The following is a 27,936-nucleotide window of genomic DNA, read 5'->3' as shown; positions in this document are numbered from 1 at the left end:
ATGCTAACACAAACAAAAGGCAGTGATTTAAAAACTGCTTGGTTAAAAAGTTCAGTTTTAAGAATGGTTCTCAAGGTGCACAGAGACATGCAGCAGCAGAAGGTTTAGAGGCAAATATAACTTAATTCACCTGTGAGGACCTGGTTGGTCAGAAAATCATAGGCAATTTGGGATTAGCCTACACATTGTGAAATGTTCAGTGGAGTGTAAGGCCCCTGGAACAAGTAAACTCAACCAGGGTTAGGGATGTTATAGTTCTCAGGAGAGATCTGGAGTCAAAGCCTCTGAAAGTCCACCAATGCAGAAATAGGTGGTTGGTTTGGGGTGGGGGTGAATTGGGAGTTGGTAGCCAGAGTAGGAGGGCAAGTATAGTTTTCCACAGGATTCTTGGTCAGGGATGTAATTTAAATATAAAATTTAGATGAGAGAGTCAGAAATGGGAGGTCAAAAACCAAGGGTACTAAATAAGAGGCTCGTGGGTTGATTGATTCAACATCCGGTGATTTTGGTTCTGGAGGGGTCAGGGCAGTAGTGGAATTGTGTCGGGATTGAAACTTCAGAGAAATTATAGTTTGATGGAGGCCCAGTCTCAGCCAGACACCTGGATTCAGGGAGGGGGTGTAAAGGCACTCACCTCCTGGATATCACAAGTCCTCACTTCAACCAATTTTCTGATGTTTTGTGCTCTAGAAATCCTACTGATGGAGTTTTGTTTTCAAAAGTGGAATAAAACTGAGATTTCTCATTGATTCTACTGGTATTAAGGCAGTATTCCTATGGTATTCCAATCAGTGCCCACTGAAACCATTGTGTTTAGTCCTCAACCAGTTTTAAATACACTTTAACCTGGAGTAATAGTAGGTAACCAAGATATTTATGCTATAAAGAATTGCACTGTAAAACTTTTAGCTTTTCTCTTTATTTCTCCATTTTTGTACCTAATCAATTTTAGTACCTAAGATTTGTACCTTGGTACTTTGTACCTAATATGGCGCTGTGAGTACGTCATTGTACACTTTTCACTGTACTTCTTTACTTTGTCCTTGAGTACACAAGACAATAAACCTAATTCTAATTCTAATTATATTTGTGTCTCAGATCTCACAATATTCCCTTGAAAGTCAACATGAAGTTTATCAATGGGTTATAAACAGAATTCTTTGCTCATAGATCAGTAGGAGACAGCATGAGGCCTAGTTTTGGGTTGCAGTTTAAGTGACTACCTCTGTTCAATCTGCTTTTTTTACTGAGAAGTTAAGAGACTCACACAACCATTTTTAAGTTAATTAAAGATATAAGCTCATGTAACACTGTGAATTACTACTATTGATTCCACCTGTACAAATCAAATTGGAATATATTTGTCTAGTAAATGTTTTGTGAGAAAGTTGCAGTCCTCTCTCACTACATATAGCATCCACCATTGCTTGAGGGGATATATTTGATGTTTCCAGGGTCAGCTTAAAAAGTGTCTTTTAGTTTTCCTTGTATTCAGCCGGAAGTGAAAACAGCAGTAGATTATTTCTAGATTGTCTCAGATTGATACAAAACCATTATCATTCCCTGATTGAGTATTGAAAACCTTGTACATTGCTTGTGTCCTGTAATATCAGGAGAGGATGGCAATTAAACTTCTTACAAGAAATTCCACTGTATATACTCAAGTGTTGGTTTACAACATTCCCATGATATAAAATTATTCCTCTTAAAATGACATTTTCATATTCATGCTGCCATTAAAGAGTTATGTGCAGAATGCAATTTGTAGTTAGTTTGTTGCCATGACAAAAAAAAGTTTTTATGGTTACTCCAAGGTGTCAACTGTCTTTTCAATATGTGCATTATTGAAAGGTACTACTTCTAGGAAGTCAGATTTGGTTCTTAAGTATTCTACGTCTTATTGTTGCAACAATTGATTTGAGTTGCAGATTATCTCAATTACATTATCAAGAAAGATAACTACAATGTAAAAGGGGCACTATTGCTTCATTGCAGCGTAGAAACAAACACAGAAGTTTGAATCTTCACATTCTGATGAATAACCAAATCATGTACTGGGTAGGATTTAAAAATCAACAGCAGGACCCAATTGTGGGATTCCTGTCCCGTCCTTATTGCTGGCAAGTTTAATTAACACAGGAAAATAAGCAGCTTTTGAGGCCATACCCACCTGTCCCAACATTGTCAGTTTCAGTGCAGAAACAGATATTTCATACCCACTGTAATTTTCTTGGACCTGGCTCAGTTTCATAAGGCAACATATTTCACAGCAGCTCAGACGTGTCATGAGCCAAGAGGGAACCATGGTTTAGAGTTAAAAACTGTATGAAAGATAAGTTCTAAAAATATTGCCATCTTTACATATCATTATCAAATCCTAGATCACAGGTTATATGAGCTTTCAATAAAATGGTAACCCTTTGTTTTACAAAGAGTAACTGGCCACCAAATTGAACAGCATTATGGAGATGAACAATGGGCAATTTTGGATTACCCTACACATTCCTGAGTACATTATCCAATGATTAAAGTGCTATTCTGCATTCCAAATCAGTGAAGTTCAGATTTGACTGTGTGAACCATCATTTCCCCTTTATGCTTTCCTCGAGTTCAACTGACCCTTCCATTTGGCTGTTTCAAAGCTTTGGCAGAATGACCAAATTTCTGACTGCCTTCGAGGCAATAATATATTCATCTTATGATGTTTTGTGGACATACTTATTCAATGGAATCTCATTGCAAAGGTTTTGCTAAATTCAAAACCAATTATTGATTTAGCATACCAGGGGTATTTATAGTCATTCTGTCAAGGCTCTGTATGAATGCAACTCTGAGTTCAAAACCCAAAAAATAGAGCTCTGAGGAAGGCTCACTGGGTTGGGTTAGTCACCTTAAAGCTGACTCCAGGGTAGTAACATTTACTGAAACATCAAGGAGATGCATGGTCAGTGTTGTGGGGGGTGGGCTGGGTGATGGTACTGAGGGAAGGTGATGTATGCAGGGCACATGCCCTGGCAGAACAGAAATGGTCACTGACCTGCTTGCTTTACCACTGCTCCTCAACACCATGGGGTTGACTGAACTAACTAATAGGGCTTCCCATACTGGTCCTCTGGGAACAGGATGCCTCTCCTGTGAACCACCCCACTCCATCCGACTTCAGCTCCCTATGGGAGAATCACAGTACCTTCTTCCCCTTCTCCAAACTGCTCAGTGTCTCTCCTTGACTGAGTAGAGAGTCTCGGAATGCCAGTGCTCAATCAAGTGTGCAACAGACTTTTAAAGATAACACAGGTACAAAGGATGCCAGGGTTTCAACAGATGCCTGCTGAGTGGCGAGCTGTTGTAGGAAAGACAGATAATAAGATTTGGCAGAAATCAGTCATGACAGATCACAGAGGGGCAGTTTAGGTAATTAATGAGACAATTTTGGTAAGATAGAGTGAGAAATCTTACTAGGTCTCATGCCAAAAAAACCCGCCAATATCAGGTGCAACTTGAGACTTAATCAAAAAAATGTAAAATGCAGCCCTGTTTGTTTGTCATGACAGATTTTGGGGTTTGTCAAAGATTTTCCAATGTTACGGTAGGTCTTGTAAGTTCTGTTTATGGTGAATACTGAGTGGGTTGAGGAGAAAGTGAGGCCTGCAGATGTTGGAGGTCAGAGTTGAAAAGTGTGGTGCTGGAAAAGCACAGCAGGTCAGGCAGCATTGGAGGGGCAGGCGAATCAACATTTTTGAGCATTCCTGATGAAGGGCCCAAATTGTCGACTCTCCTTGGATGCTGCCTGACCTGCTGTGCTTTTCTAGCACCACACTTTTCGACTCTGAGTGGGTTGAGAGGAGTGTGATTTATGAGGGATTAGGAAAGTGAGAGAAATAGGGATGAGGGTTTACGGAGAGTATGGGGGCAAAAGGAGGCATTGGTGCAAGGTTGTTACGAGAGGTAAAGGTGAGGGAAAGGGTAGTGATTGAGGCTATAACAGGATCCACATTTACCTCTGGAAGTGGAGAACTGTATTAATGAGCAGAGGCTGGCCTTGGAACATCATAGCCTCAGTCTCGTTTCATTCATTTCCACCTTTGGCTTTCAGTTTCTGAAGACAGGCCTGACTCAAGCTTGTCCCTGACACTCCACCAGGAAAATAATATGGCAGGCACTGCCAATCAAAAGGCAGGAACACAATGTTAAAAAATCCTGTAGATCTCTAATTCTCAGTTCCAAGATAAAAATCCAGCCTGGCATAGAAATAACAGGGATGTAGAAATCAGAGATACTGAGAATATTACATTTTACTGAAACTTAGATTAACACTAAGTGGATTGTGTGGTTTAATGGTCACTAACAGTCTGAATCATTTTGTTGCAATCAATACTCACAGTTATTGAGAGGTATCATTTTGGAGAGCATCATTCTGCTCTCATTTCCAGGCAGTGCGAACATGGCTTCACACCATAAAAACCTCCAATGATTTGTTTCAGTCTCTAAGGACAATCTTTGCTTCACCTCATACAAGCCGCTTGAGTCCAGGAGGATCTCTGATTCTATAACAACATCTGAAAGAATATGTCAGTCCAATTTCAATGTTTTTCTTATGCAACACCAACAACACACAAATATGACATATAAGATAGAGAAGGAAAGGAACGTTCAATTGTGTAACACCTTTAGGATATTCCAAAGCATTTTATAACCAAGGTCACTGCTGTAATACAGGAAACAAGGCAGCAAAGTTGCATCTAGTAAGATTCTTCAAACAGCAGTAAGCAGTGTTATTTTTTAAATTAGCTGGTTGAGAGACTGCCCTCTGAAATGACCCAGAAGCTATTCAGATCAAGGGCAATTAAAGATGGGCAAAAATGCTTGTTTGGTATAACATGAAAAATTAAACCAAAAGAGGATACAGGATAAACAGTATGATAATTTCGCAACAACAGAGGTGTTGGGAGAAATGGTGCTGAAGTAGTACTGAGCTTGATTAGTGTTTTAATAAAGTGCAATGGGCAGTATGCAAATGAAGGGTCAATGATAAATTCTTATGGGACCACAGTTATTACTGAGGGAATGGGAAAATGGCCAAGTGAAATTTCAGCAAGGATAGATAAGAATGCAACCAGATTAATGCAGTGGAGAGTTGGTAGGTGGTCAACCAGGTCAAAGATGAAGAAGGATGAGTTTCATCTTCATTGCCTGCCTGACAATTCTGGATTCATCATCTTGCTTTTCAGTGACTGAGTGACTGAGTGACACTTACATAATCACCAATAACTACGGTTTTAGTAAAATGTAAAGTTTTTGTACCATTATCCCCATCTCGAAGAGGAAGTCCATCAAAGTAGAATGTGATATTTGGCTCTGGATATGCTTTTTGTGAGATGCAGGTAACATTCTGAATCAAAATAAAACATCGTATTATTTACAATTTCAAGGAAAACATTCAAAGATAATGAATGGCATAGTTGATAATGCTTTTGTTTGTTCACATTTTAAGATGTATGAGAGATTTTTAAAATTCCAGCAGATTAATTTGATGTGACATTTCATTCCCACTGGCTACCTAAGAAGTCTAGTGCTGGAAGTAAAATTTCAGTTGGCTTTAGATTCTGTCAGTGCTAGGTAACATCGAGGTAAATTTATATGATAAAAATGTAGTTAAACTAATAAACTTCGAACATTAACTAAATTATCAAATCTTCCAAAAAAACAGGAATTAGCAAAGGCCAATGTACCTTGACAAATGATTTAACACTAAAATATTGAATCTGATGAACCATCCACAGCAGCAATATTTTACATCAATCATCACCTTATTAAGTTGTTTTCAATGTAGGAGGGCCACTATTAAAGTGTCAGATATAATATGACATTCTGTATACAAGACCGTGTTTGGTAGTCAAGGCAGAGGGCAGTAAAACTGCATTAGCTTTGATGAAAAAGATTGAGAGTTTAAGAAGAAAGCAACTTTCCATTTAAACCAATCACTATTTCTCTTAATAATTTCTCTTTCAAAGGCACTTATCTCAGCATCAGGAAGATGGGGTCTCACCTGAGAGTTGCACCCATCTACTCCCCTTTCACCATCTCCATCTCGTTACCCCCTTTTTAAATTATACTGTTATTATGCATTAACTTCAGCAAAAGATGATTACAACATCAAGACAAACTGCAAGGGAATCTTAAGGGTTAAAGCAGAACAATATTAGTGGAGGAGATTACAATATTTACCAAGTGTAGCTTGGTCAAAGGAAAATAGTTCAGTTCCTCGTGAATTTCTGGAGTTGTCGGTTCAGCTGAAATATAGAGATTCCAAAATTTATGCGTTTAAAAAGATTTGTCCCTACCTTAAATGTGATAGAAATAACCTATAAACGCACATATTAAACATAAACAGTACAAAAGTCAAATGTCAAGCATCACTTAAGCACTTCTTAATTCCTGGAAATGCATACAAATATACCACTTGAGATAAGTTGTGAGTTTGAGACATTAGGTAGAAACTTTTAAAAACAAAATCTTTCAGTGGTGCCCCTTCTTAGTTTGACTCAGTGATGAAACTTCTGACTCTAAAGCAGTTTAACATTTATGCCACACTCCATGGTTTAAGCATATTACCAAAACAGTACAGGCAAATATTTTAATGTCAAGAATGCCATTTTTTGGACGCAACTTTAAACTGAGGTCTTATTTTCCTGCTCAGTTAGATGTGCAAGATCACATTATATAATACAAGGAAATTGCCCAATACCATGTCCAATGTTTCTCCCTCAGGTAACTCCAAAGCTATTATCAACATCTTAATTTAAAGATTTATTCCCATTCACAGAGATAGATCTTCATCTTCATCGCCTGCCTGATAATTAGGTTGAGCAGATTCTCTGCCCCTTATAAAATCCTTCCAATTTTGATTCCATTCACATAAATGTAATAGAAATATATGTTACTGGAATGATGGATAATCTGTTCTGCTTAATTATTGCCCGGATGTCCACAGGCAAGTATTCCAGCAGAACCTGCCAGATAGCAATCAAAATTAGCTTTTCCTCTTTGCCATACAATAAGGTTACTTGTAATGCCCTTTACTTTTCACTTTCCTTCAGCTGTGATCAGTTAACCACCAGAAAACGGAAATTGAAACTGGAGTTGTATTCTCCATGTATCTTAGCTGCACAATAAGCAGTGAATTCTATTACAACCAGGTGAAGAGGGCTAAATCTATTGGCCTCTTTTAAACCCTTGTGGTTAGTCAAAACAAATACTTTTATTAGCTCAAAGATAATATACTTAAATTAGTTACAATCAAAATTAAGGCTCCAATTACAAGGTTTATTTAATGAAGAGGAAATGTATTATTTACCAGTGCTGAAAATAATAATAAAATGTGACACCAGATGCCCTCAGAAATACGGATATAAAGTTTAATTTAATCTGATACAGAGAAGAAGAATAAAGCTATGCAGTTACAAATCCTTGGTCTCCTGGAGGAATTAAATTTAACATGACAGCAAAGTTGTTTAATTGATCACTGGTGATCTCAGCATCAGTGAAATTTGTAGATACCCTTAAGAATTTGGTAAATGATTCTACCTTCAATTTGCTTTTTCACTAGGTACTGTTTTTGAGATGGGGAGGAAACAGAGAGAGAGAGAGAGAAAGAGTGGGAGTATCTTCCATCCTTTGTTACTATAAATCCATACATTACTTTTTCTCATTCTATTGCTTGAAATCAGTTGCTGAAATAGGTTTCATTTGCGTATTCCAAGTATGGCTCCAATGTCTCTCCAACTAGATACACTCTGGCAATCATCCATGTTCAATATATGCCACTTATTAGGCACATGCTAATTTAAACAAAATATACTTTATTTTTGACTTCTCTTTCAGTAACTGGTTTCAGTGCCTTCAGGTAAAATGGTAATTTCAGTTCAGACAGCTTTATTTATCTGAATTGATTTCCTGAATTTGCCTCGATCTATGGCCGGGTGATTTTTGCAGTCCTTTTAGATCAACATTTGTCTGTTTATAACCAAAATAGTTCATAAAAGGTCACAAGCATTTAAATCAGACGGTGGAAGTTGCAAATTGACATTCTGTATCTTACTACTATTGTGACAATTCATTAACCCAACAGTTGAGTAGTGTGTCTTTAAATGTATTGGTACAGCTAAGTATCTGTGCACAAACATCACAATGAGGTCCTTTCTAAAAAAAAAGTGAATTTATTTTCTTAAGATTTAGTTATCCTTTCAGGTATGGCATTTATTGATCATCCCTAGTTTGATATAAATGAAGGATCTGATGAATTACTTAAAAGCACAGTTAATACTGAACCACGCTGGTGTGGAACTGGAGTCATGCTTGGTCTGATTAACTTGATTTATTTATTGTCACAGACTGGATTTATTCCATTTTCTAAACTTATTAAGGAACCAGGCAGTGTTTTTATTTGGATGTCACAATCTAACAGCATCATAGTAACATTTACAAATAAAAGATTTTTATATCCAGAGTTCTTAAAATCAATTAAAAACATCAAAGCAAAAGTTGAATTTTTGTTCTCTAGATTATGATTTCAGTAACATGACCGTAACAGTACTCTTTCCATGAATGTTTGTTATTGGTTTTAAATCTTACTCATTGAGAAAGAGGAACTATGCAAGAAGGTCAATGCACCGGATTTGCAGTGCTTTCAAATTTCTAGTTATTCTTGGAACATTGGCAACACTATGAATTATACATTCTGACCACCCTATCCCTCTCCAAACCAATTCCATGATTTGCATTGTTATCATGCATATGAAAACAGCAGAGCTGAGAAAAATTCCTTGGAGGGCTACATAATGCCAAACATGCCCACAAAGTGTATGAACATTACAAATATGTCTTCTAATTCACTTTCAAACTTAATAAGGGATTGCTTACCATTACAATAACTTTAAAACAATAAAAAAAAATATTTTTTAATGGGCTTACCAAATACGTTGACTTTAATTGTGACATTAGTCCTTAGATCATCTGATGTCTCCAGCTGACAGATGAATTCCCCATCATCCACTGCCAGAACAGGATTGATCTCCAAACTATAGTTTATCCCTAATTGGATTCTGTCTTGGTATTGGCTGGAAATATTAATTTCAGATCCAAGACTATTTGACTGAGTAAGTTTTTCAACAGTTCCATTGCTTTTCTATTAAAATAAAACAAATTAGAAAGAAGAGTTAGCTTAAAAGTCACATCTTAACTATCAGACAAATGTTCAACTATCACAGAGGAGTCTATAATTGTTATCCATAAATGTATTGATTATGTAGCCCTGTGCACAATATTAATGCGCACTATCCTCCGGACAATATTTCATTCTCGAGTCAAACAACAAATAGATTGCTCTTCTTGATATGTTGTAGTTATACCATTATTTGAGTAAAACTCATGACATCCAACTTTTAAAATGACCGGAGCCTGTAGTCTTTCCTTTTGCACAATGTAAGATGCTTTTACATCACTTCAATTAATACACCGTTATATCAGACAATCTCAGAGTCAGCACTAAAAAGATGATTATGGGATCAGTCTTTATTAAAGAAATCATTTACCAGAGCGTCAATCATGTGAGAACACAATCATCTGAAGATTTCCTCAAGGGAATCCTGATCTTTCATTGTTACTGCTTCAATATCCTAGAATTCCCTAAGACCAACTTAGGAGAATCATTACCACATGGATTTCAAGTGGAATGCATTTCTGAGGATGTAACCCACTCTTCAGAACTAAAAGGGTAAGTTTTCTTAAAAATGTTTTTAATCATTTGTTAACTCCAGTATCTGCAACACAAGGCAATATAAAATTTATAACCACCTCAATGTCCATTCTAAATGTCAGCAAACCAATCTAAGCGATGTACTGAATATTAGGGTTGCTTTGCAGGATTATAAGAAATCTTTTATGCAATGATTGTCTCACTGTGAAGACATTTGCTTTCAGAATTAATTGTCTCAGAGAAGGTAAGAGTAAGCCATGTTCTTGGAGCACTGCTTTCCATCTGGTGTAGATACATTCACAGTATCATCAGGGTTGAAAGGATGCACTGTTCCTTCAGTCTTGCAACACCATGGGTCATCACATAAATTAAAATAGTTTTTGCAGTTGCCAAAAATGGTTGATTAAATACCTTATTTAAGCCATGCTTAAAATGAAAAAGGTGTCAAACAGGTTTCTTAGTAAACACAATTGTTGGCTCATCAAAATAAAACATAGTTGATAAAATTGCATGAAATGGTTTACATACCCAATAATGTACAAGAATTAATGCTTAGCTCATTAAATATCAGCAAAACACGCACATAAACACACATATCCTTCAGAAAAAGAGTGAAAAAAGACTGCTTTACAGACAATAACTTTAAAAAATATCCACACTTTTGTAGAATCTCCACAGTGTGGAAGCAGGCTATTCAGCTCATGGAATCCACACCAACCTTCTGAAGCACATCTCACCGAGCCACAATCTGTTCTGGTGAAGATAATTGTAACATAACAACTTTACTTTCAATGTAACATAATCTTCAAATCCACTGAGAGATAAAATGGAAATTCAAACAAATCTTTCAATGAGATTATACTCATTGTCCTCATATAATTTCTTGAGATTGACATGTTGTCTCGGTCTTTCTTGGAGAAGAAGACCTTGCAGATCTCAACTCTATACAGAGTCATAGAGATGCACAGCACCGAAACAGACCCTTTGATCCAACTGGTCCATGCCGACCAGATATCCTAACCTAATCTTGTCCAATGTGCCAGCACTTGGCCCATATCCCTCTAAACCCTTCCTATTCATATACCCATCAGATGCCTTTTAAATGTTGTAATTGTGCCAGCCTCCACCATTTCCTCTGATAGCTCATTCCATATACACACCACCCTCTGCATGAAAAAGTTGCCCCTTAGGTCCCTTCTAAATCTTTCCCCTCTCACCCTCAACCTGCTCCCTCTAGTTTTGGACTCCTCCCACCCCAAAGAAAAGACTTTGTCTAATTACCCTATCCATGCCCCTCATGATTTATCAACATCTATAAGGTCACCCCTCAGCATCTGATGCTCTAGGGAAAACAGCCCTAGCCTATTCAACCTCTCCGTATAGCTCAAATCCTCCAACCCTCCCTCTCACCCTCAACCTGCTCCCTCTAGTTTTGGACTCCTCCCACCCCAAAGAAAAGACTTTGTCTAATTACCCTATCCATGCCCCTCATGGTTTATCAACATCTATAAGGTCACCCCTCAGCATCTGACGCTCTAGGGAACACAGCCCTAGCCTATTCAACCTCTCCGTATAGCTCAAATCCTCCAACCCTGGCAACATCCTCATATATCCTTTCTGAGCCCTTTCAAGTTTCACAACATTGTTCCTAGAGGACGGAGACCAGAATTGCACACAATATTCCAAAAGTAGCCTAACCAATGTCCTGTATGTCTATATGTTTCAACAAATGGCTGGTGTGGTCTTTGTGTATCCCGATTTATAAGGCTATTAGATATAGGAACACAATTAGATCATTCAGCCCAATGGGTCTGCTCCAATGTTCGATCATGGCTGTTATGTTTTGCAAGTCCATTCATCTATCTTCCCCCGTCACCTTTATTCCTCTTAATAATCAAGAACATATCTATCTATGTCTTAAGTTCACTCAATGATTTAGCCTCCACAACCTTTTGTGGCCATGAGTTCCATAGATTCACCACTGTCTGGCTGAAGAAAAGTTTCCTCATCTCAGTTCTAAAGGGCTGTCACTTCACTCTGAGGCTGTGTACTTGGGTCCTGGTCTCTCATATTACTGGAAGTATCTTCTCCATGTCCACTCCATCCAGATCTCTCTGTATTCTGTAAGGTTCAATCAGATACCTTCCCCCCCCCGACCCCCCACCCCCCAATATCTGTCTAAACTCCATTGAGGACAGACCCAGAGTCCTCAACTGCTCCTCATATGACAAGCCCTTCACTCCCAGAATCATTCTTGTAAACCTCCTCTGGACTCCCTCCGATGCCAGCACATCCTTCATAAAATATGAGGTCTAAAACTGCTCTCAATATTCCAAATGCAGTCTGACCAGAGCCTTATATAGTTTCAGCAGTATACCCCTTATTTTATCTCTCTTGAAATAAATACTAACATTGCATTTGCCTTCCTAATTACCAACTGAATCTGTATTTTACCCTTAAGAGAATCCTGAACTAGGACTCCCAATCCCTTTGTACTTCAGGTTTTTGAAACCTTCCCCATTTAGAAAATTGTCTATGCCTCTATTCTTCCTACCAAAGTGCAGTAAGAAAGTGTCATTGATTCTGTAGCTCAGAGCAAACAGGCTGTTACTATTTTATCTTGTGATGGCCCTTAATGAGTTGCAAAACCAAGTCAAGTCCTGTTGAACCTTATCCCATCTATCCATAGTGCTTTGTGCTGAATTTATGAAGCTCAACTGATTCCCCTATCTACAATTCATGGTGTTTGGTAATCAGCCACCAGACATCTTTTTATAAGGTTTTCACAAAATCCTCTGTGCTTATTGTATGTGTGGTTCCCAGCTGTTTGGTAATAATTTAAATTTGAATTTTTAGCTTTATGAACTGAATTGCATATTACACTAAGTACAATTACTTCATGAAATGGGTTAATTCTTTAAATATTCTCAACCAAGAAGAAGAATCCTGTCTTCCCTGGGGTATCAGCATAAGCCATAAGTCCTTCGTCTCTGGAACTATTTTTGTAAATCTTTCCTGCCCTCCTTAATGCTTCCTAAAGTGTGATTCTCAGCACTGGACACAATATTCCAACTGAGGTCAAAGCAGTGGTTTATTAAGTTTCATGATGCCTTCCTTCCTTCTCTACTCTCCCTTTTTAGTGAAATTCTGATATATCAGATTTGAATAGCTTGAAACTCCAATTGGGATGATATTGTCAGCCATTCCTGCCAGCACAATAAGAAATTCAATGAAACAATATTCCTGATAAACTTTGGATTAGTTGAAATTGGCGCACATGTTTGAAACGTAAACCAATCAGATCAAAGCTAGGTCATGTGAGATCGGGAGATTCCACCATCAGATTTGCCAACCATGCTGAAGCACAAGGTTAACATTTTGTGATAAGTCAAGCATCAAAGAAGGGCACCTGAACAGATCAACCACACATCCATTGATATGTTTCCAATGTGAGGACTGTCATGTGAAAACATCAAACTGAGAAAAGCCTCCACTTCCAGCAATGTCTCCGATCCCACACCCCCTTTATGTGGATATCCTGATAGAGTCCTAAAGGCCAAAGGTAACCTTGTGCATCCAAGTACTTGATGTGTTTGTCGTTACATTGGTGGATTCCTGTTTAATAAAAAAACTTGTTCACAAGAATCAATAGATTGTTAGCTTAGAGTGTGTTCCACAGTGATGACCATGATGTGGAGATGCCGGTGTTGGACTGGGGTGGACAAGGTCAAAAGTCCCATGACATCAGGTTATAGTCTGACAGGTTTATTTGAAATCACAAAGCTTACAAAGTGCTGCCCCATTATCAGGTGAAGTCACTTCATCTGATGAAGGGGCAGTCAAAGAGTCATAGAGATGTACAGTATGGAAACAGACCCTTTGGTCCAACTCGTCCATGCCGACCAGATATCTCAACCCAATCTAGCCCCACCTTCCAGCACCCAGCCCATATCCCTCCAAACCCTTCCTATTCGTATACCCATCCAAATGCCTTTTAAATGATGCAATTGTATCAGCTTCCACCACTTCCTCTGGCAGCTCATTCCATACACGTACTTCCCTCTGTGTGAAAACATTGCCCCTTAGGTCCATTTAATATTTGTCCCCTCTCACCCTAAACCTATGCCCTTTAGTTCTGGATTCCCCCACCCCAGGGAAAAGACGTTGTCTATTTATCCTATCCATGCCCCTCTTAATTTTTTAAACCTCTACACCGTCGAGATTTCAAATAACCCTGTTGGACTATAACCTTGTGTCATGTGACCTTTGAGATAATGATGACAGCATAGAATGCATGTTTGTGGGACAAATGTTTCTGTTGCTACGCCGGACAATTTAGCCACCTTAGCTAAGGGAAATCAGGGAAACTACCTTAGAACATGTGTACATTATTAATAGAACCTGCTTGACTTTCTGTTCAATCTGCAATTCCTACTTGATTCTTCCTTCTTTACCATAACCATAGGAATACACGTTGAAAAATCTGCTGCTATCGCTGACAATATCTATTAAATAAGGCTGTGTGTTTTAAAAAGTCAATTTGATTGACATACGAACCTTTGCTCACTTTTCTGAGGTTTCCAAAAATATTTTGACCAATAGATTGGTTGATAGTTAAGTTAAAGGCTTTTCCTACCAAAGACCATTGACCTATTACCAACATGCCATTTTTGTTTTAAGTTACCTGCACACAGGAGTTTAAACATTCAATTTGGGCTGCTTGTGAGAAGGGTTTCAAAAACATTAATCTATAAAGCTTTAGGATAAATGATCTGCGTGAGCCATCAGTTTGAACAGAAAGTATTACATATTCGTGATTTCAATGGAACCACTGTTCAGATTCCAGTTTTCGGGTCCCAGTTTGCAAATATGAAGAACATAGGTTGTGCTTTCCAGAGGACAAAGTTGTAGCAATAGCTACTAGACCATTGGAATCGAGGATAGCACTAAAATCACCAAGTATAACAGTTGAGAAATATTTGCTTTTCTGGGGAGATGGCCGCCTAGTGATATTATCACTGAACTGTTAATCCCGGAGACCCAGCTATCACGCTGGGTATGCAGGTGCAAATCCTGCCATAGCAGATACCGGAATTGGAATTCAAGAAAAAATCTGGAATTAAGAGTCCAATGATGTCCATGAATCCATTGTCAGGAAAACTCCATCTGGTTCACTGCTGTCTTTTAGGGAAGGGAACTGTCATCCTTATCTGACAGTTAAAGGGAACTGACCTAAAGGGAACTCCAGACCCACAGCAATATGGTTGACTCTTAATTGTGCTCTGGGCAACAAATGCTGGCCCAGCCAGTGACACTCTCAAACTGTGAATGAATAAAGAAAAAGTGTGGTGCAGCTAGTATCTGAAGGAAATCATTAAAAGCATAGCAGCCCAGAGATGATCATAACATTCAGTTGATCATTTTACAGTCTTTTCTGTGGTGCATGGAATATAATTTTATGAAATGAAATAGGAATGGCAGAGTAATGGGCCGCAGTCACAGAGCATCTATAGTAATTGGTTTAAAAAGCAGGAGTAATTCAATATAGCACCTGATTTGAATAATTATGAATTAAAATTTGCATTAATGACGTTGAATGTACTCTTGGGTTTGCAAGGCCACCTATTCATCAAACATGAATTACTTAATTTCCACACTTCGACAAGTGTTTCAATTTCATGTGAACTAATGGTGAATGATTCAATGTTTTATGTCATGAATGAGCTCCCAACAGAAACTGAGTTCAGATAAGCCATAGTGATATAGTAAACTGGGCTGGAACACATTGAGCAGCTAACTCCCCCACAGAATAAAATTCAGAGATACTCAAGAAATAGGACTTTACTTTAGATCAATGCAGCATGTTTAAATCAATCATTTATTTCTGGAGGCTAGATATTTTTGAGAATAATTTTATCCCTCCCACCCTATCTGCTGCGTCGAGGGTTAAATCTGTAAAGATGTGAAACCTGATGTACAGGGAACACATTGACTTCCAATTTAATTGCTGCATGTTTGGGAGTGCCTGAGCAATATGTTCTGGAGAGACAGATCTGTGGCTATAAGATTAAATGAGGCACTCTTCATCAGATTTTGACAGTCAGTTAAATTTAAAACTGGACCATTGGGTTTTCAAAGGCTGGAGAATTCTAGCAGCTAGTAGGAGATTAGATCTCCCGGCTACAGCAGTTAAATGCTTTTTAAAGCATGATCTTCTAATAACATCACAATCTTCCCATATTACTCAAAGCTTTTCTCTCTCCACTTTCTTCCTTACTTCAGAGTTCTGAGCCGCCCAATCTTTTCTTCCAAACTGATCAGATACTCAGTGGGAAAGCGAGTGATAAGTTGCTATTGTAGTCCTGCCATTAGATTGGGCAGGTTCTCTGCAATCTGAAGACTTTTCATTGGTACACATCGCTCCTTCACCATTACCCCGGCCCCGATCCAAAAAAATTAGGGCCTTTTCATCACAAGAAGTGCTGACTGCTCTTTTCTGTAGAATAAGTCAGATGAATATTTTTGACCGGTACAGACTCAATGGGCCGAAGGGCCTTTTACTCTGCTGTAGACCCCTCTGACTCTATGATGACTGTTCATGTCAGGTTAGAAGCAACCGGTTTGCCTGATATAGCATGAAAATGTATCCACATTCCTCTCCTTTAAGACCACATAATAGAAGTATCAATCGATTTCAAAGAAAATGTCTCTATTGATGACCTATTTAGACACTCAAATATGTTTACCGCATACATGTTATTCTGGTATAATATGCATTTCATTAACACGAATTAACAATGACACAATTGATCAATTGTGGTCACTGTTTGGATAATGCAAACGGTAAACTGAACGTGTACGAGATTTTCTATAACGATCTTGTACAACAAGGTTTTCTACAGCAGTTTTCCATAGCGCAGGGTTGCACAGGAACACAACTCTCGCATTATAGCAGAACAACCTGTATAAAGAATATTTAATTGTATGTTCCTGATATAGAACTGTGCTTAATGGAATCACAGAGTGGGGGACAGTGAGAGGAGATTGTACACAGCGTGATCAATATTTCTTGCACATTAACAATAAAACCACGGATTATATGCAGGCTACACAATGCAAGCCCCTGGCGGGATGCTTAAGAAAGCATCAGAAAATTGATCATCTTCATATGCAATGTTCTATGTTCAATGTTCTTTCATTGAAGGGATGTTAAATTGGCTTGCCTGGCCTGGTGTTAGCTTTTATGGAACAGCAACACAAAGTAATCTTTCAAAAAAATTCTGAATATTTGAATAGAAAGAAACACTCATTCCACCTCTAAAGGCTGTCTATTCCCAATGCTTGTATTAGATCTGAATCAACAACCTTTAGTGATACCTAAAGGCCACATTGGGTCCAGATACCCTTCTTATATCATGTGTACTTTAATGGCAGCCAGTGACATATCAAACTATGTTACAGTGACCAACTTATAGCTGGTCATTTCTACATAGTTTGACATGTAGCAGTGATTAAATGACATTAGTAAATACAAAGTTATGCAGAGCCTCAAGATTTGAAACATTTCTGTTTGGTAGGGGATTGTTAAATGCAGCTACATACTCGAAGCCACACCAGGCTAATATTTTGCCGAGCAGGAATGTTGAAACCACAAGGGAGTAGCACCATGCTGTTCACCATTGCTTCAAACACGACCGGTGACACATCGTCCTGTGAATTAACTGCAGAAAAAAAAATCACAATTAATAAGCATGAAGAAATGAGTATAAAACAAAGCTGAGAGTGGTGAGAATGTGAATTGGCTCAGCTTATTAAATAATTAATCCAAAACCTAAAAGTCAAAGGGAGTGATTCTCTCCAAACACTTCAGTCTCTGGTGCGACTATGATGTGCTGTTCTTAAGCTGCAGGGACTGTTTAACTCCTGTTCGGTGCAGAAGTCACCACTTTGGTAAAAAAAAACTTCAAGTGGTTGCTGGGAATGGCCACCTCAAGGAACGATGGAGACCTGATTGGCAGTAAATTGTCACTTGGTAAACTGGCTGTACAGTATTTCGTTAACTAGTGTTTCAATTAAAAATAGCTCTGAATAGCAATCAGCTGACCAGACGAGATCAAGTATGAGGCCACAACTAAAGCTAAATTCAGTTTTCACTTTCATTTCTTGCTGGGAGCTCAAAATTACTTTTTGAGATGCTTTGTTAGGACTTCACCAACATGTCATCAAATATACATGACAATCATTCTTTGAGGATGCACAACAATCAACAGGCAGGATTGTTGGGGAACACTTCAGCGGTCCAGGACATTCGACCTTGGACCTTAGGGTGACCATCCTCCAAGGCGGACTTCGGGACAGGCAGCAGTGAAAAGTGGCCAAGCGGAGGCTGAAAGCTAAGTTCCATACCTATAGGGAGGACCTCAACTGGGACCTTGGGTTCATGTGACACTACAGGTGACCAATATTGCACTATACACACACACAGACACTCCTACACACACACACATACACAGACACACACACACTCTTACAGACACAAACACTCCCACACTCACACATGCGCCCTCTCACAGACTTAGACCCCTTTACACTCACACACACATATACGCTCTCTCTCACAGGTACTCACACCTCCACACCCCAGACACACACACACACACACAACACATATACACACACACGCAACTACATATACACTCTCTCTCTCTCTCACAGACACTCACAACTCCACACCCCAGACACACATACACACACACACATATACATTTCCATTTATGGGGTGAATTTGTACTTGCAGAGTTACATTGTACTTTGCTCAAAAACTGCATGAATCCATGTAAGACTCTGTTAACTCACTTTTTAGATTAGAATCAGTCTAAACATCTAATCAGAACACAGGGGACCAACACCTTCAACATCTTATCTGCGCTGACACCCATTGTTACAGTTAACCTGAGAATGTAACTTTTTAAAAAAGTTTTGTGATTTACATATGAAAGAAGTGAAACTATCATGGTCATTCTAACAGATGAGAGACTTAACAAACAATCAAGGTATTTTTCAATGTATAATTTCAGTTACATCACTCTGTAAACTTTTGCTATAAATTCTGTGTCTTATAATTGTGTCCTCCACAACCATCTGATGAAGGAGCGACACTCCGAAAGCTAGTGCTTCCAATTAAACATGTTAGACTATAACCTGGTGCTGTGTGATTTTTAACTTTATTCTTTGAGGACTTCACCTAAATAGAGTGCAGTGCCCCTCTTAACTTTCAGGAGAAGGTGGATGTGTGGTTGTCGGCATCTTGCGAGAAGATCTCTTCAGTCTGCAGAGGAATGGGAAGGATGTAGGGCAAGATAGTGCAGCTCCAGTTGCTGTAGAAGAATGGATAAGACAAGGTGGTGTCCTGCCCCCGGTGAGTACAAGGGAATGTTCTGCTCTGGATCTCCTCCTTCAGCACCTCCAGTGCCATGTCTGTGCTTCTATGCACATTCTCCCTCAATTCCCGAGCTATTCAGAGATTTCCATGTGTCTCAGCCACTGCTCTGCATGAAGGCGGAGTCTCCAAATCTTATTCTTGTTCTTCAGATCAGTAAAGGGCCCCATAGCAGCTTATAAGAACAACTAAAACCATCACGAAAGGAAACTTCAAAATTAACAACAAGAAATTTTATCATTATATAAAGGAAAAGAGGGTGGCCAGGAGCAATGCTGGCCCACTAAAGACTGAAAGAGGGGATATTGTCAATGACGATGGGGAAATGGCAGCCATGTTGAATAATTACTTTGCATCAGTATTTACAGTCGAAAAAGAGGTTAGCTTGCCAGAAGTCTGGAGGAAATTAATAATGGATCAAGAATAGGGACTGAATAAAATTAATGTAAGTAAAACATCAATAATGAGATAATTAACAGAATTAAAGAGTCACAAATCCCCAGGATCTGACTGTTTCCATCTGAGGGTGTTTAAGGAAACAGTGGTGCACAGTGTAGTTGCCTTAATTAACTCTTTTAAAGTTCTCTAGGCACTAGAGTCATCCCCCTGAATTAGAAAATTGGACATGTTACTCTGCTGTGTAAAAAAGCACAAAAGAGGAAACCAATGGAATTACAGAGCAGTTTAGCCTAACTTTGGTGGTGGGGAAATTGTTGGAGTCTATAATCAAGGTCACGGTAACTCAACAGCTCGAAATTGTTCAGTCAATTAGAAAGAGCCAGCATGTATTAATTGTTATTCCTGACAAACCTTATTGAATTTGTCGAAGAAGTGACTAAGCTAGCGGAGAGGAGAATGTCTCTGAATGTTGGATTAAGGACTTCTGGAAAGGATTTGATAAAAAGTCCCACTCCAGAGAATGATAACCCAGGTAGAATCCCATGGAATTGAGGATCAATTACTGATGTGGCTAAGAAGCTGGTAGTGTGGAAGGTGACAGAAAATAAGTAGAAAATGGGTAGGTGCATAAATTGGCAGCACGTGACAAGTGGTATCTCACAAGCATCTACGGTTGGGGCCGCAATTATTCACATTGTTTGTTAATGTCTTGAGTAATTGTGTAGAAATTCACATCCAGATTTGCTGATGACACAAAGTTAGGTGGCATTATAAACAATGTAGATGATAGCTTTAAATTACAAAGAGGTATTGATAGGCTAAGTGTGTGGACAAAACTGGGGGAAATGGAGTTCAATACAAACAAGTACGAGGTTTTCCATTTTGGGCCAAAAAGGGATAGCACAGGGGAACTTCTATATGCTATGAAGTTAAATACAGTGGATGTCCAAAAAGACTTAGGTGTATAGATCTTTAAAATGCCACAAACATATGCAGAAAATAATCAAGTGGGCCTAGCCCGTTGGTGTGTAGCATGGCATAGTGATAATGTCACTGGATAAGCAGTTGAGAATCCCTTTTTGTTTTTTATGCTTTTTGTTTGGGTGGTATGGTGGCTCAGTGGTCAGCACTGCGGCCTCACAGCGCCAGGGACCCAGATTTGATTCCCGCCTTTGTCGACAGTCTGTGTGGAGTTTGCACATCCTCCCTGTGTCTGTGTTGGTTTCCTCTCACAATCCAAAAGATGTGCAGGTCAGGTGAATTGGCCTATGCTAAATTGTCCATAGCGTTAGTTGCATTAGTGAGGGGTAAATGTAGGGGGGTGGGTTACTCTTTGGAGGGGCAGTGTGGACTTGTTGGGCCGAAGGGCCAGTTTCCATACTGTAGGGAATCTAACCTAATCTTAACCAAGAAAGATAATGGAATGCACTCTTCCTAGGGGAGTGGAGTACCAGGATGCAGAAGTTATGCTGCAGTTATCCAAAACCCTGGATAGAATAGAACAGCAACAGAATGAAATAAAATAGAATAGAAAGTAAATTTATTGTCAAATACACTTTTCCATGAAAAATACAGTGAAAAGTTTTATAATTAGTCCCACCACAATGCCTACATCTGTGGCAGAAGCCATGTATAATAATTTTTAAAAAGTAAAAGGTAAGACAAAGTTCATCACAGTTCAGTTAATGGCTCCTGAGCTTGGGGAAAGCTGATGGAGGAATGGTGGAATACCCTGAAGAAGCAGCTGCGACAGGACCCACACACTGGGTTGCTGGAACACTGGGCTGGAAGCTTCCACTGAAGAAGACCGCCATTCTGGACCGAGACCTCCACTCCTGGACAAGGTCACAGGAATATATGGGCGCTGAAGACGAAGAAGAGTTCCATGTGGGGATAAGACCGCCACACCGGGAGACTGTCACTTTGGGTCGACACCGCGTTTCTCCTCTTTTAGGCAGCAGAGCCTCGGTGCGGACCTAGAACCTCGGCCTAGCTTGCTGGTCTAGGCCAGGAAGTCAGTCCGGGACCTGCACCTTGGTTGCCTGGTCATCCTGGGCTGGGGTGGAGCTATGTCTACCATTGGAGGCCTCTTCCTTCACCCTCCACTGTCCAGGCTTAAAAGGAAAGAAAACTAAGGGAAAAAGAAAAAGAAAGAAAAAGAGCTAAGGTGAAAATAAGAGAAAGAAAGAGAACGAAAGCTGATGGGAGTAGAGGAGCCCCAGGCTCAACCCCTACTCCGCTGCCATCTTGAAAGTGAACAGATCTTGGTCCCACACCTTAAGAAGGGTATATTGGCCTTCGACGGCGTACAATGGACTTTTGCAAGAATGATATCTGGAGTTCAGAGGTTAACGGCTCAGGAGAGATTATATATTAGGCGTGTTTAGAATTCAGTCGAGAGTGTGGCACTGGAAAGGCACGGCCGGTCAGGCAGCATTCGAGGTGCAGGAGACTTGACGTTTCAGGCATAAGCCCTTCATCAGGAATAGGCTTGGGGGTCACTCCTGATGATGGGCTTCTGCCCAAAACATCGATTCTCCTGCTCCTCAGATGCTGCCTGACCTGCTGTGCTTTTCCAGCACCACACTCTCGACTCTGATCTCCAGCATGTGCAGTCCTCACTTTCTCCTCCGTGTTTGGAACTTAGAAGGTAAAGGGGTGATCTGATCAATGTCTTCAAGATATTAACAGGAAAAGATAGGGTAGGTAAAGATAATCTATTTTCATAGGTGAGAGATTGTAGAGCTAGGGGGCATGGCCTGAGAATTAGGGCCAGACCATTCAGGTGAGATGTTATCGAAGTGTATATGATCATGAGAAGCAAGGATAGGGTGAATGCACTCAATGTTTTCCCCAGGGTTAGGGAATCGAGGACTGGAGGGCATCAGGTTAAGGTTAGAGGGGAAAGAATAAAAGGGAACGTGAGGAGCAACTATATTTTACACAGAGGGTGGTACGCATATGGAATGAGCTGCCAGCAGAAGTTGTTGAGGCGGGTACATTAACAACATTTAAAAGGCATTTGGACAAATACATGGATAGGAAAGGACTAGAAGGATATGGGTCAAGTGCAGGGAAATGGGGTTAGCGTAGACCAACATTCTGGTCAGTATGGACCAGTTTGGGTCAAAGGGCCTGTCTCCGTGCTGTAGAACTGTATGTCTCTATGACACTGACCCAGAATCCCTTCCACTTCCTGCCTGCTACTGCTGGATGTTGAAAGGATTTCCAAGCTGACGCAACCAGTGTGGTTGTGTTATGAACGCGTTTTTTTTGGCCATCATGTCCTGCAGTGAGAATGGAACACAGAGCCTCTGCCTCAGAGGCAGGGACACTGCACACTGCATCACAAAACCTAGAGGCTGCCTGTACAGCTGTACAAAAAGTTTCTGAGTGGCACTTAAGTGGTAAACTTGCAGCTTTGCAATGTGTGGTTCATTGACAATGATGTCAAGTTTTCCTACCTTTTCTCAACAATCAACACTGGACCTCTTCCTTTCCAATTCCATTTTGAATTATTTTATCACTTTTGTATGTGACCACTGTGAATTATTGTTCTTTTAGTGTTGTGTATGTGCACCCATGGTGAACTGATTGGATTTTGCCCCAATTAGGTCTTCCTTTTTATCATATCAACCCATATTCAAACCCAGCCACTCACTTGCACAGAAACATCTTTGATTGCAGGCAATGGGCTAAATGAATTCTTTTGTGCACATTCACTCCACACATTATGAAACAACTTTCATAATGAAACAACTTTCTGTCACATCTGTCACATTGTCCCTCTAAGTATAACAACATTTTACAATTATTTTACTTCTTTGTTTTGTACACACTAGCAAACTCTTTGTGGCATTTGTTATGATCAGACAAGTCAGAGCCCAAAATGAAACATGGATTCATAGACTTCACTTCTTTATTCGGTCTAATTAATTAATATAGTGATTAGCCACTAAGATATTTATACAGGAGTGCAGACTTTAATTGACAACAAAACAGAAATTTATGAGAAAAAAGAAATTTTAAAAAGAACAAGATGCAGAAAACAACTTGATTGATCTTACAGCATACAGCAAACAAATTGTGAGTCTACTTCTCAATGCCAAATCACAGAATTATTAGAGTGTAGATGAAAGCCATTTATCCCACTATGCCTGTACTGTATCTATTATCTTTGAGCAATCTCTGTGTTTCCCCCTCATCACTGCACAAATAGCCATTCAATGCTGTATTGAAAGCCTCAGATGAACCCACCTGTATTCTATGATCCTATCAATAAAAGTAAGGATATTAACTTCTGTCCATCTGTCCCGCCACCTTCAATGATATGTGCACATATGCAGCCAGTTCACATTGCACTCACACCCCCTTTAGAATTGTCTCCCTTATTTTACATTGTTTTTCAATGTTCTTTTGACCAAAGTGCAACACCTCCCTCTTCACTGCATTGAATCTCATTTGGAACCTATCTGCTCATTCCACCAACTTGTCAATCCCCTTTTGGAATTTCATACTATTCTCCTTCACACTTTACAATTCTTCCAAGTTTAATGTCATCTACAAACTTGGAAATTGTCACCTGCACACCAAAGTCCAGATTATTAATATATATTATGAAAAGCAAGGATCCCGACACTGAAACCTGGGCTAACACAAAATGTACGGCAACAATTAGTGAAATCCCCTTCGGCAGTACTTTCTAAGTCTGTGACCCCCTATTGCTGAGGACAAGGGCAGCAGCTGCCATGAGATAGCCTCACATTAAAGTTTCCCTCCAAGTCACATACTATCCTGACTTGAAAATATGTCACCATCCTTTTATTTGTTGGTTACTCAAAATCCCACCACTCTCTCCCTATGAACATTTGTGGGAATACCTCTACAAAATGAATTGTAGTGTTTTATAAAAGATTATAATGCTGTTAATAAAGTTTGTTAAAACTTTCTCTAGCCTGAAAAATATCCAATGACCATTACTTTTTTTTAATCACTTAGTCAATTTCGTATCCACGTTTTCACTATGCTTATAACATGACCTATAATTTTCCTCACAACTTTGTTCCTCTCAATCTGCCCATGACAGAGAAGTTATATCACATCTCAACTTTTTAGGATTCTACTGAACTAGCACATTACAGTTTCTTTGCCATAGACTAAGGAAATAATTCAATGAGTCCTTTTTAAACCTGGTTAAGTGAACGTTTCCATATATTAGAGAAGCTAAACCTTCTCAGTTCTAATAACGTGCTGATTTCTAACTAAACTCTCCTGGTTTGGAAGATTCACAAACTAACTCCTTCTGCTGAGTTGATTGATTCCCTGAGTTGCCCTAAAGTCTAACTTAGCTGAGAATATATACTTGCTTCTGAACACAATTTCTGAATCGAACTTAATAACACATGTTCAGTTCTACTCAGTTGTCTCAACTGAGAATAAGTTTAAAGACAGAAAGAACTGTGGATGCTATAAATCAAAAACAGAATCAGAAGTTGCTGGAAAAGCTCAGCAGGTCTGGCCGCATCTGTGGAGAGAAATCAGAGTTAATGTTTCGGGTCCTCAGAACGATGGAAGGGTCACTCGACTCAAAGCATTTACCCTGATTTCTCTCCACAGATGCTGCCAGACCTTCGAGCTTTTCCAACAATTTCTTACAAAGTTGCTGTGCTGTAAATCCAACAGTATAAACATCTTTCCATTAACACCACAGGAGTGTGCAATCATCTACTGTATGCCAAATGTTGTTTTTAAGAAATACTTCCTAACCCTGTTCTCTTACCTTATGAAAAGCACCTCATTGAAGATCCCAACACCCATCTTTCTCTATTTTTAAATCTAACTCCAAAAACTTTATATCCTTCATCACATATTGTTCACTGTCATTTGATGAATATAACGTTGTTCTTACATACATGGCAGGAATGGAAATGGGAAAATAAACTCCCAATGGAGAGAGCTGAAAGCTCAATTATTATTAAGAACTGTTCACAAATGAAATCTCTATTCTAAACATTAATATTTAAACTTTCTATAATAATTATTGCTTTCTTTACTCACTCAACAGAAACTATGTGAACAAAACTATTTCAACAAATTGAGTAATCTATCTATCAGAATTTAAAGTTGATCATTTTTTTCTGTGATCCAGTTTTCACCAGCTGAATTTGGACATATTTGTAATATTTGGGTAAAATAAGAGGTGAGGGACATCACACACATGCAGCAGCTGTCTTTTTGTATATTTGAATTAATGGACAGAAAATCAGGCTAATCCCATTGTGAATTTCAGCCAGTTCCTGACTTCTTACTTCTGACTTTGTTGCTCTCTTGTACATTTCATTCCAAAATGAAAAGCTAATATTCACAGCACATTTTACTCACTATAGAACCAAGTGAATATTGTCAGACAATATGTTCACGTTAGCTAATTCTTTCATGGAAAATGGTAACTAGTTACAGTTGCAGCTTTATTATAAAATGACAGTTGTTTTTAAAAAGATGTTCTTGCAGTATCAGCATTATGAACAAAGGCGAGCAATTATTACTCACCTCTAATTGACCTCAAGAATGTGAAGGTGATTGGCCTTTATAAATCACTGCAATTCATTTTGCGGAAGTATTCTTACAAATGCTCATTTGGAGAGTTGCGGGACTTTGAGTCAACAACAAATAAAGGGATGGTGACATATTTCCAAGTGAGGATAATGTGTGACGAGGAGGGAAACTGGCGTGTGGGACTATCCTCATGCAACTGCTATCCTTGTCTTAGATAGTAGGGGGTCACAGGCTTAGAAAGTACTGTGAATGGGGGTTTCACTAATTGTCACAATGCATGTTGTATTGTCCAACAGGTTTAATTGGAAGCACACTAGCTTTCGGAGTGACGCTCCTTCACCTGATGAAGGAGCATCACTCCGAAAGCTAGTGCTTCCAATTAAACCTGTTGGACTATAACCTGGTGTTGTGTGATTTTTAACTTTGTACACCCCAGTCCAACACCGGCACCTCCGAATCATGTTTTATTGCTACTATTATATACCAGTTGACAGGCTTTGGCTAGTCAAGAGATGTGTTACTTGCCCCAGAATTTCAGGCCACTGCCCTGTCTTGCATTCAAAAGGAATAGAGTTGATCAGAAATCAGAGGCCAAATAAAATGCCAAGAGCATATTAAGCATACAATTCTAACATAGTTTCTGTGGTTCTTCTGTGTGAGCCCTTTCAAGCTGAAGTGATCTGATGTGAATTAAAGTAACACCTTTCTGTTCCAACTCAAAGAGTCTTCTTGAGTAAGTAATATGAAGTTTATTGCAATTCAAGAACTATTCATAGGTTACATGAATATGACCTATGTTACTAAAGAGTCAGTAAAGTTCATATTAGTCTCTGGTCAGTCTCCTACAAGAGCCTTATTTACTCTGATCAATTCCCCATATTATCACAATGGGGTGATAATATCACAGCCTTTAATCTAGTGTTGCTTATACTCTATTGCAACATCTTCCACCAAGAGTTTTTCCCTAATTATTATTACTATATTGTTATAGATTTTCATACATCTTTACAGTTACCTCTACACTATCTAATCAAATTTTTGACTATACAAATTCAAACAATCTGGCACTTTCACTATTCTCCCCAAACATGTATTTTTTGGAATTGGTTGAATGATAGTTTGTGAGGAAGAAGGGGTTTTGTGAAGGAGAAGGGGGTTTGAGAGGGAGAAGGGTGTTTGTGAGGGAGAACGGAGTTTGTGAGGGAGAAGGTAGTTTGTGAGGGAGAAGGCAGTTTGTGAGGGTGAAGGGGGTTTGTGAGGAGAAGGTAGTTTGTGAGGGACGAGGTAGTTTGTGAGGTGGAAGGGAGTTTGTGAGGGAAAAGGAGGTTTGTGAGGGAGAAGGGGGTTTGTGAGGGAGAAGGGTGTTTGTGAGGGAGAACGGAGTTTGTGAGGGAGAAGGTAGTTTGTGAGGGAGAAGGCAGTTTGTGAGGGTGAAGGGGGTTTGTGAGGAGAAGGTAGTTTGTGAGGGACGAGGTAGTTTGTGAGGTGGAAGGGAGTTTGTGAGGGAAAAGGAGGTTTGTGAGGGAGAAGGGGGTTTGTGAGGGAGAAGGGTGTTTGTGAGGGAGAACGGAGTTTGTGAGGGAGAAGGTAGTTTGTGAGGGAGAAGGCAGTTTGTGAGGGTGAAGGGGGTTTGTGAGGAGAAGGTAGTTTGTGAGGGACGAGGTAGTTTGTGAGGTGGAAGGGAGTTTGTGAGGGAAAAGGAGGTTTGTGAGGGAGAAGGGGGTTTGTGAGGGAGAAGGGTGTTTGTGAGGGAGAAGGGAGTTTGTGAGGGAGAAGGCGGTTTCCAAGG

The 27,936-nt window shown here is 39.3% G+C and overlaps 1 protein-coding gene across 1 annotated transcript in view; it reads right to left on the bottom strand.

Moving 5' to 3' along the window:
* si:ch1073-15f19.2 (T-cell surface protein tactile) overlaps positions 1–27,936 on the bottom strand; it is a 109,784-nt gene that overhangs the window by 25,765 nt on the left and 56,083 nt on the right. Inside the window, exons 3-7 of the mRNA XM_043691198.1 lie at positions 17,357–17,475; positions 8,971–9,184; positions 6,226–6,290; positions 5,302–5,389; positions 4,380–4,556 (exon numbers count right to left, since the gene is read on the bottom strand). Of these exons, the coding sequence (XP_043547133.1) occupies positions 4,380–4,556; positions 5,302–5,389; positions 6,226–6,290; positions 8,971–9,184; positions 17,357–17,475 (663 nt within the window). The remainder of the gene's footprint in view (positions 1–4,379; positions 4,557–5,301; positions 5,390–6,225; positions 6,291–8,970; positions 9,185–17,356; positions 17,476–27,936) is intronic.

Source organism: Chiloscyllium plagiosum, chromosome 6 (assembly GCF_004010195.1).
Source record: "Chiloscyllium plagiosum isolate BGI_BamShark_2017 chromosome 6, ASM401019v2, whole genome shotgun sequence".
In the NCBI taxonomy this organism is placed as follows: domain Eukaryota; kingdom Metazoa; phylum Chordata; class Chondrichthyes; order Orectolobiformes; family Hemiscylliidae; genus Chiloscyllium; species Chiloscyllium plagiosum.
The sequence above is the reverse complement of the archived record's forward strand: the minus strand, read 5'-3'. Positions and strand labels throughout refer to the sequence as shown.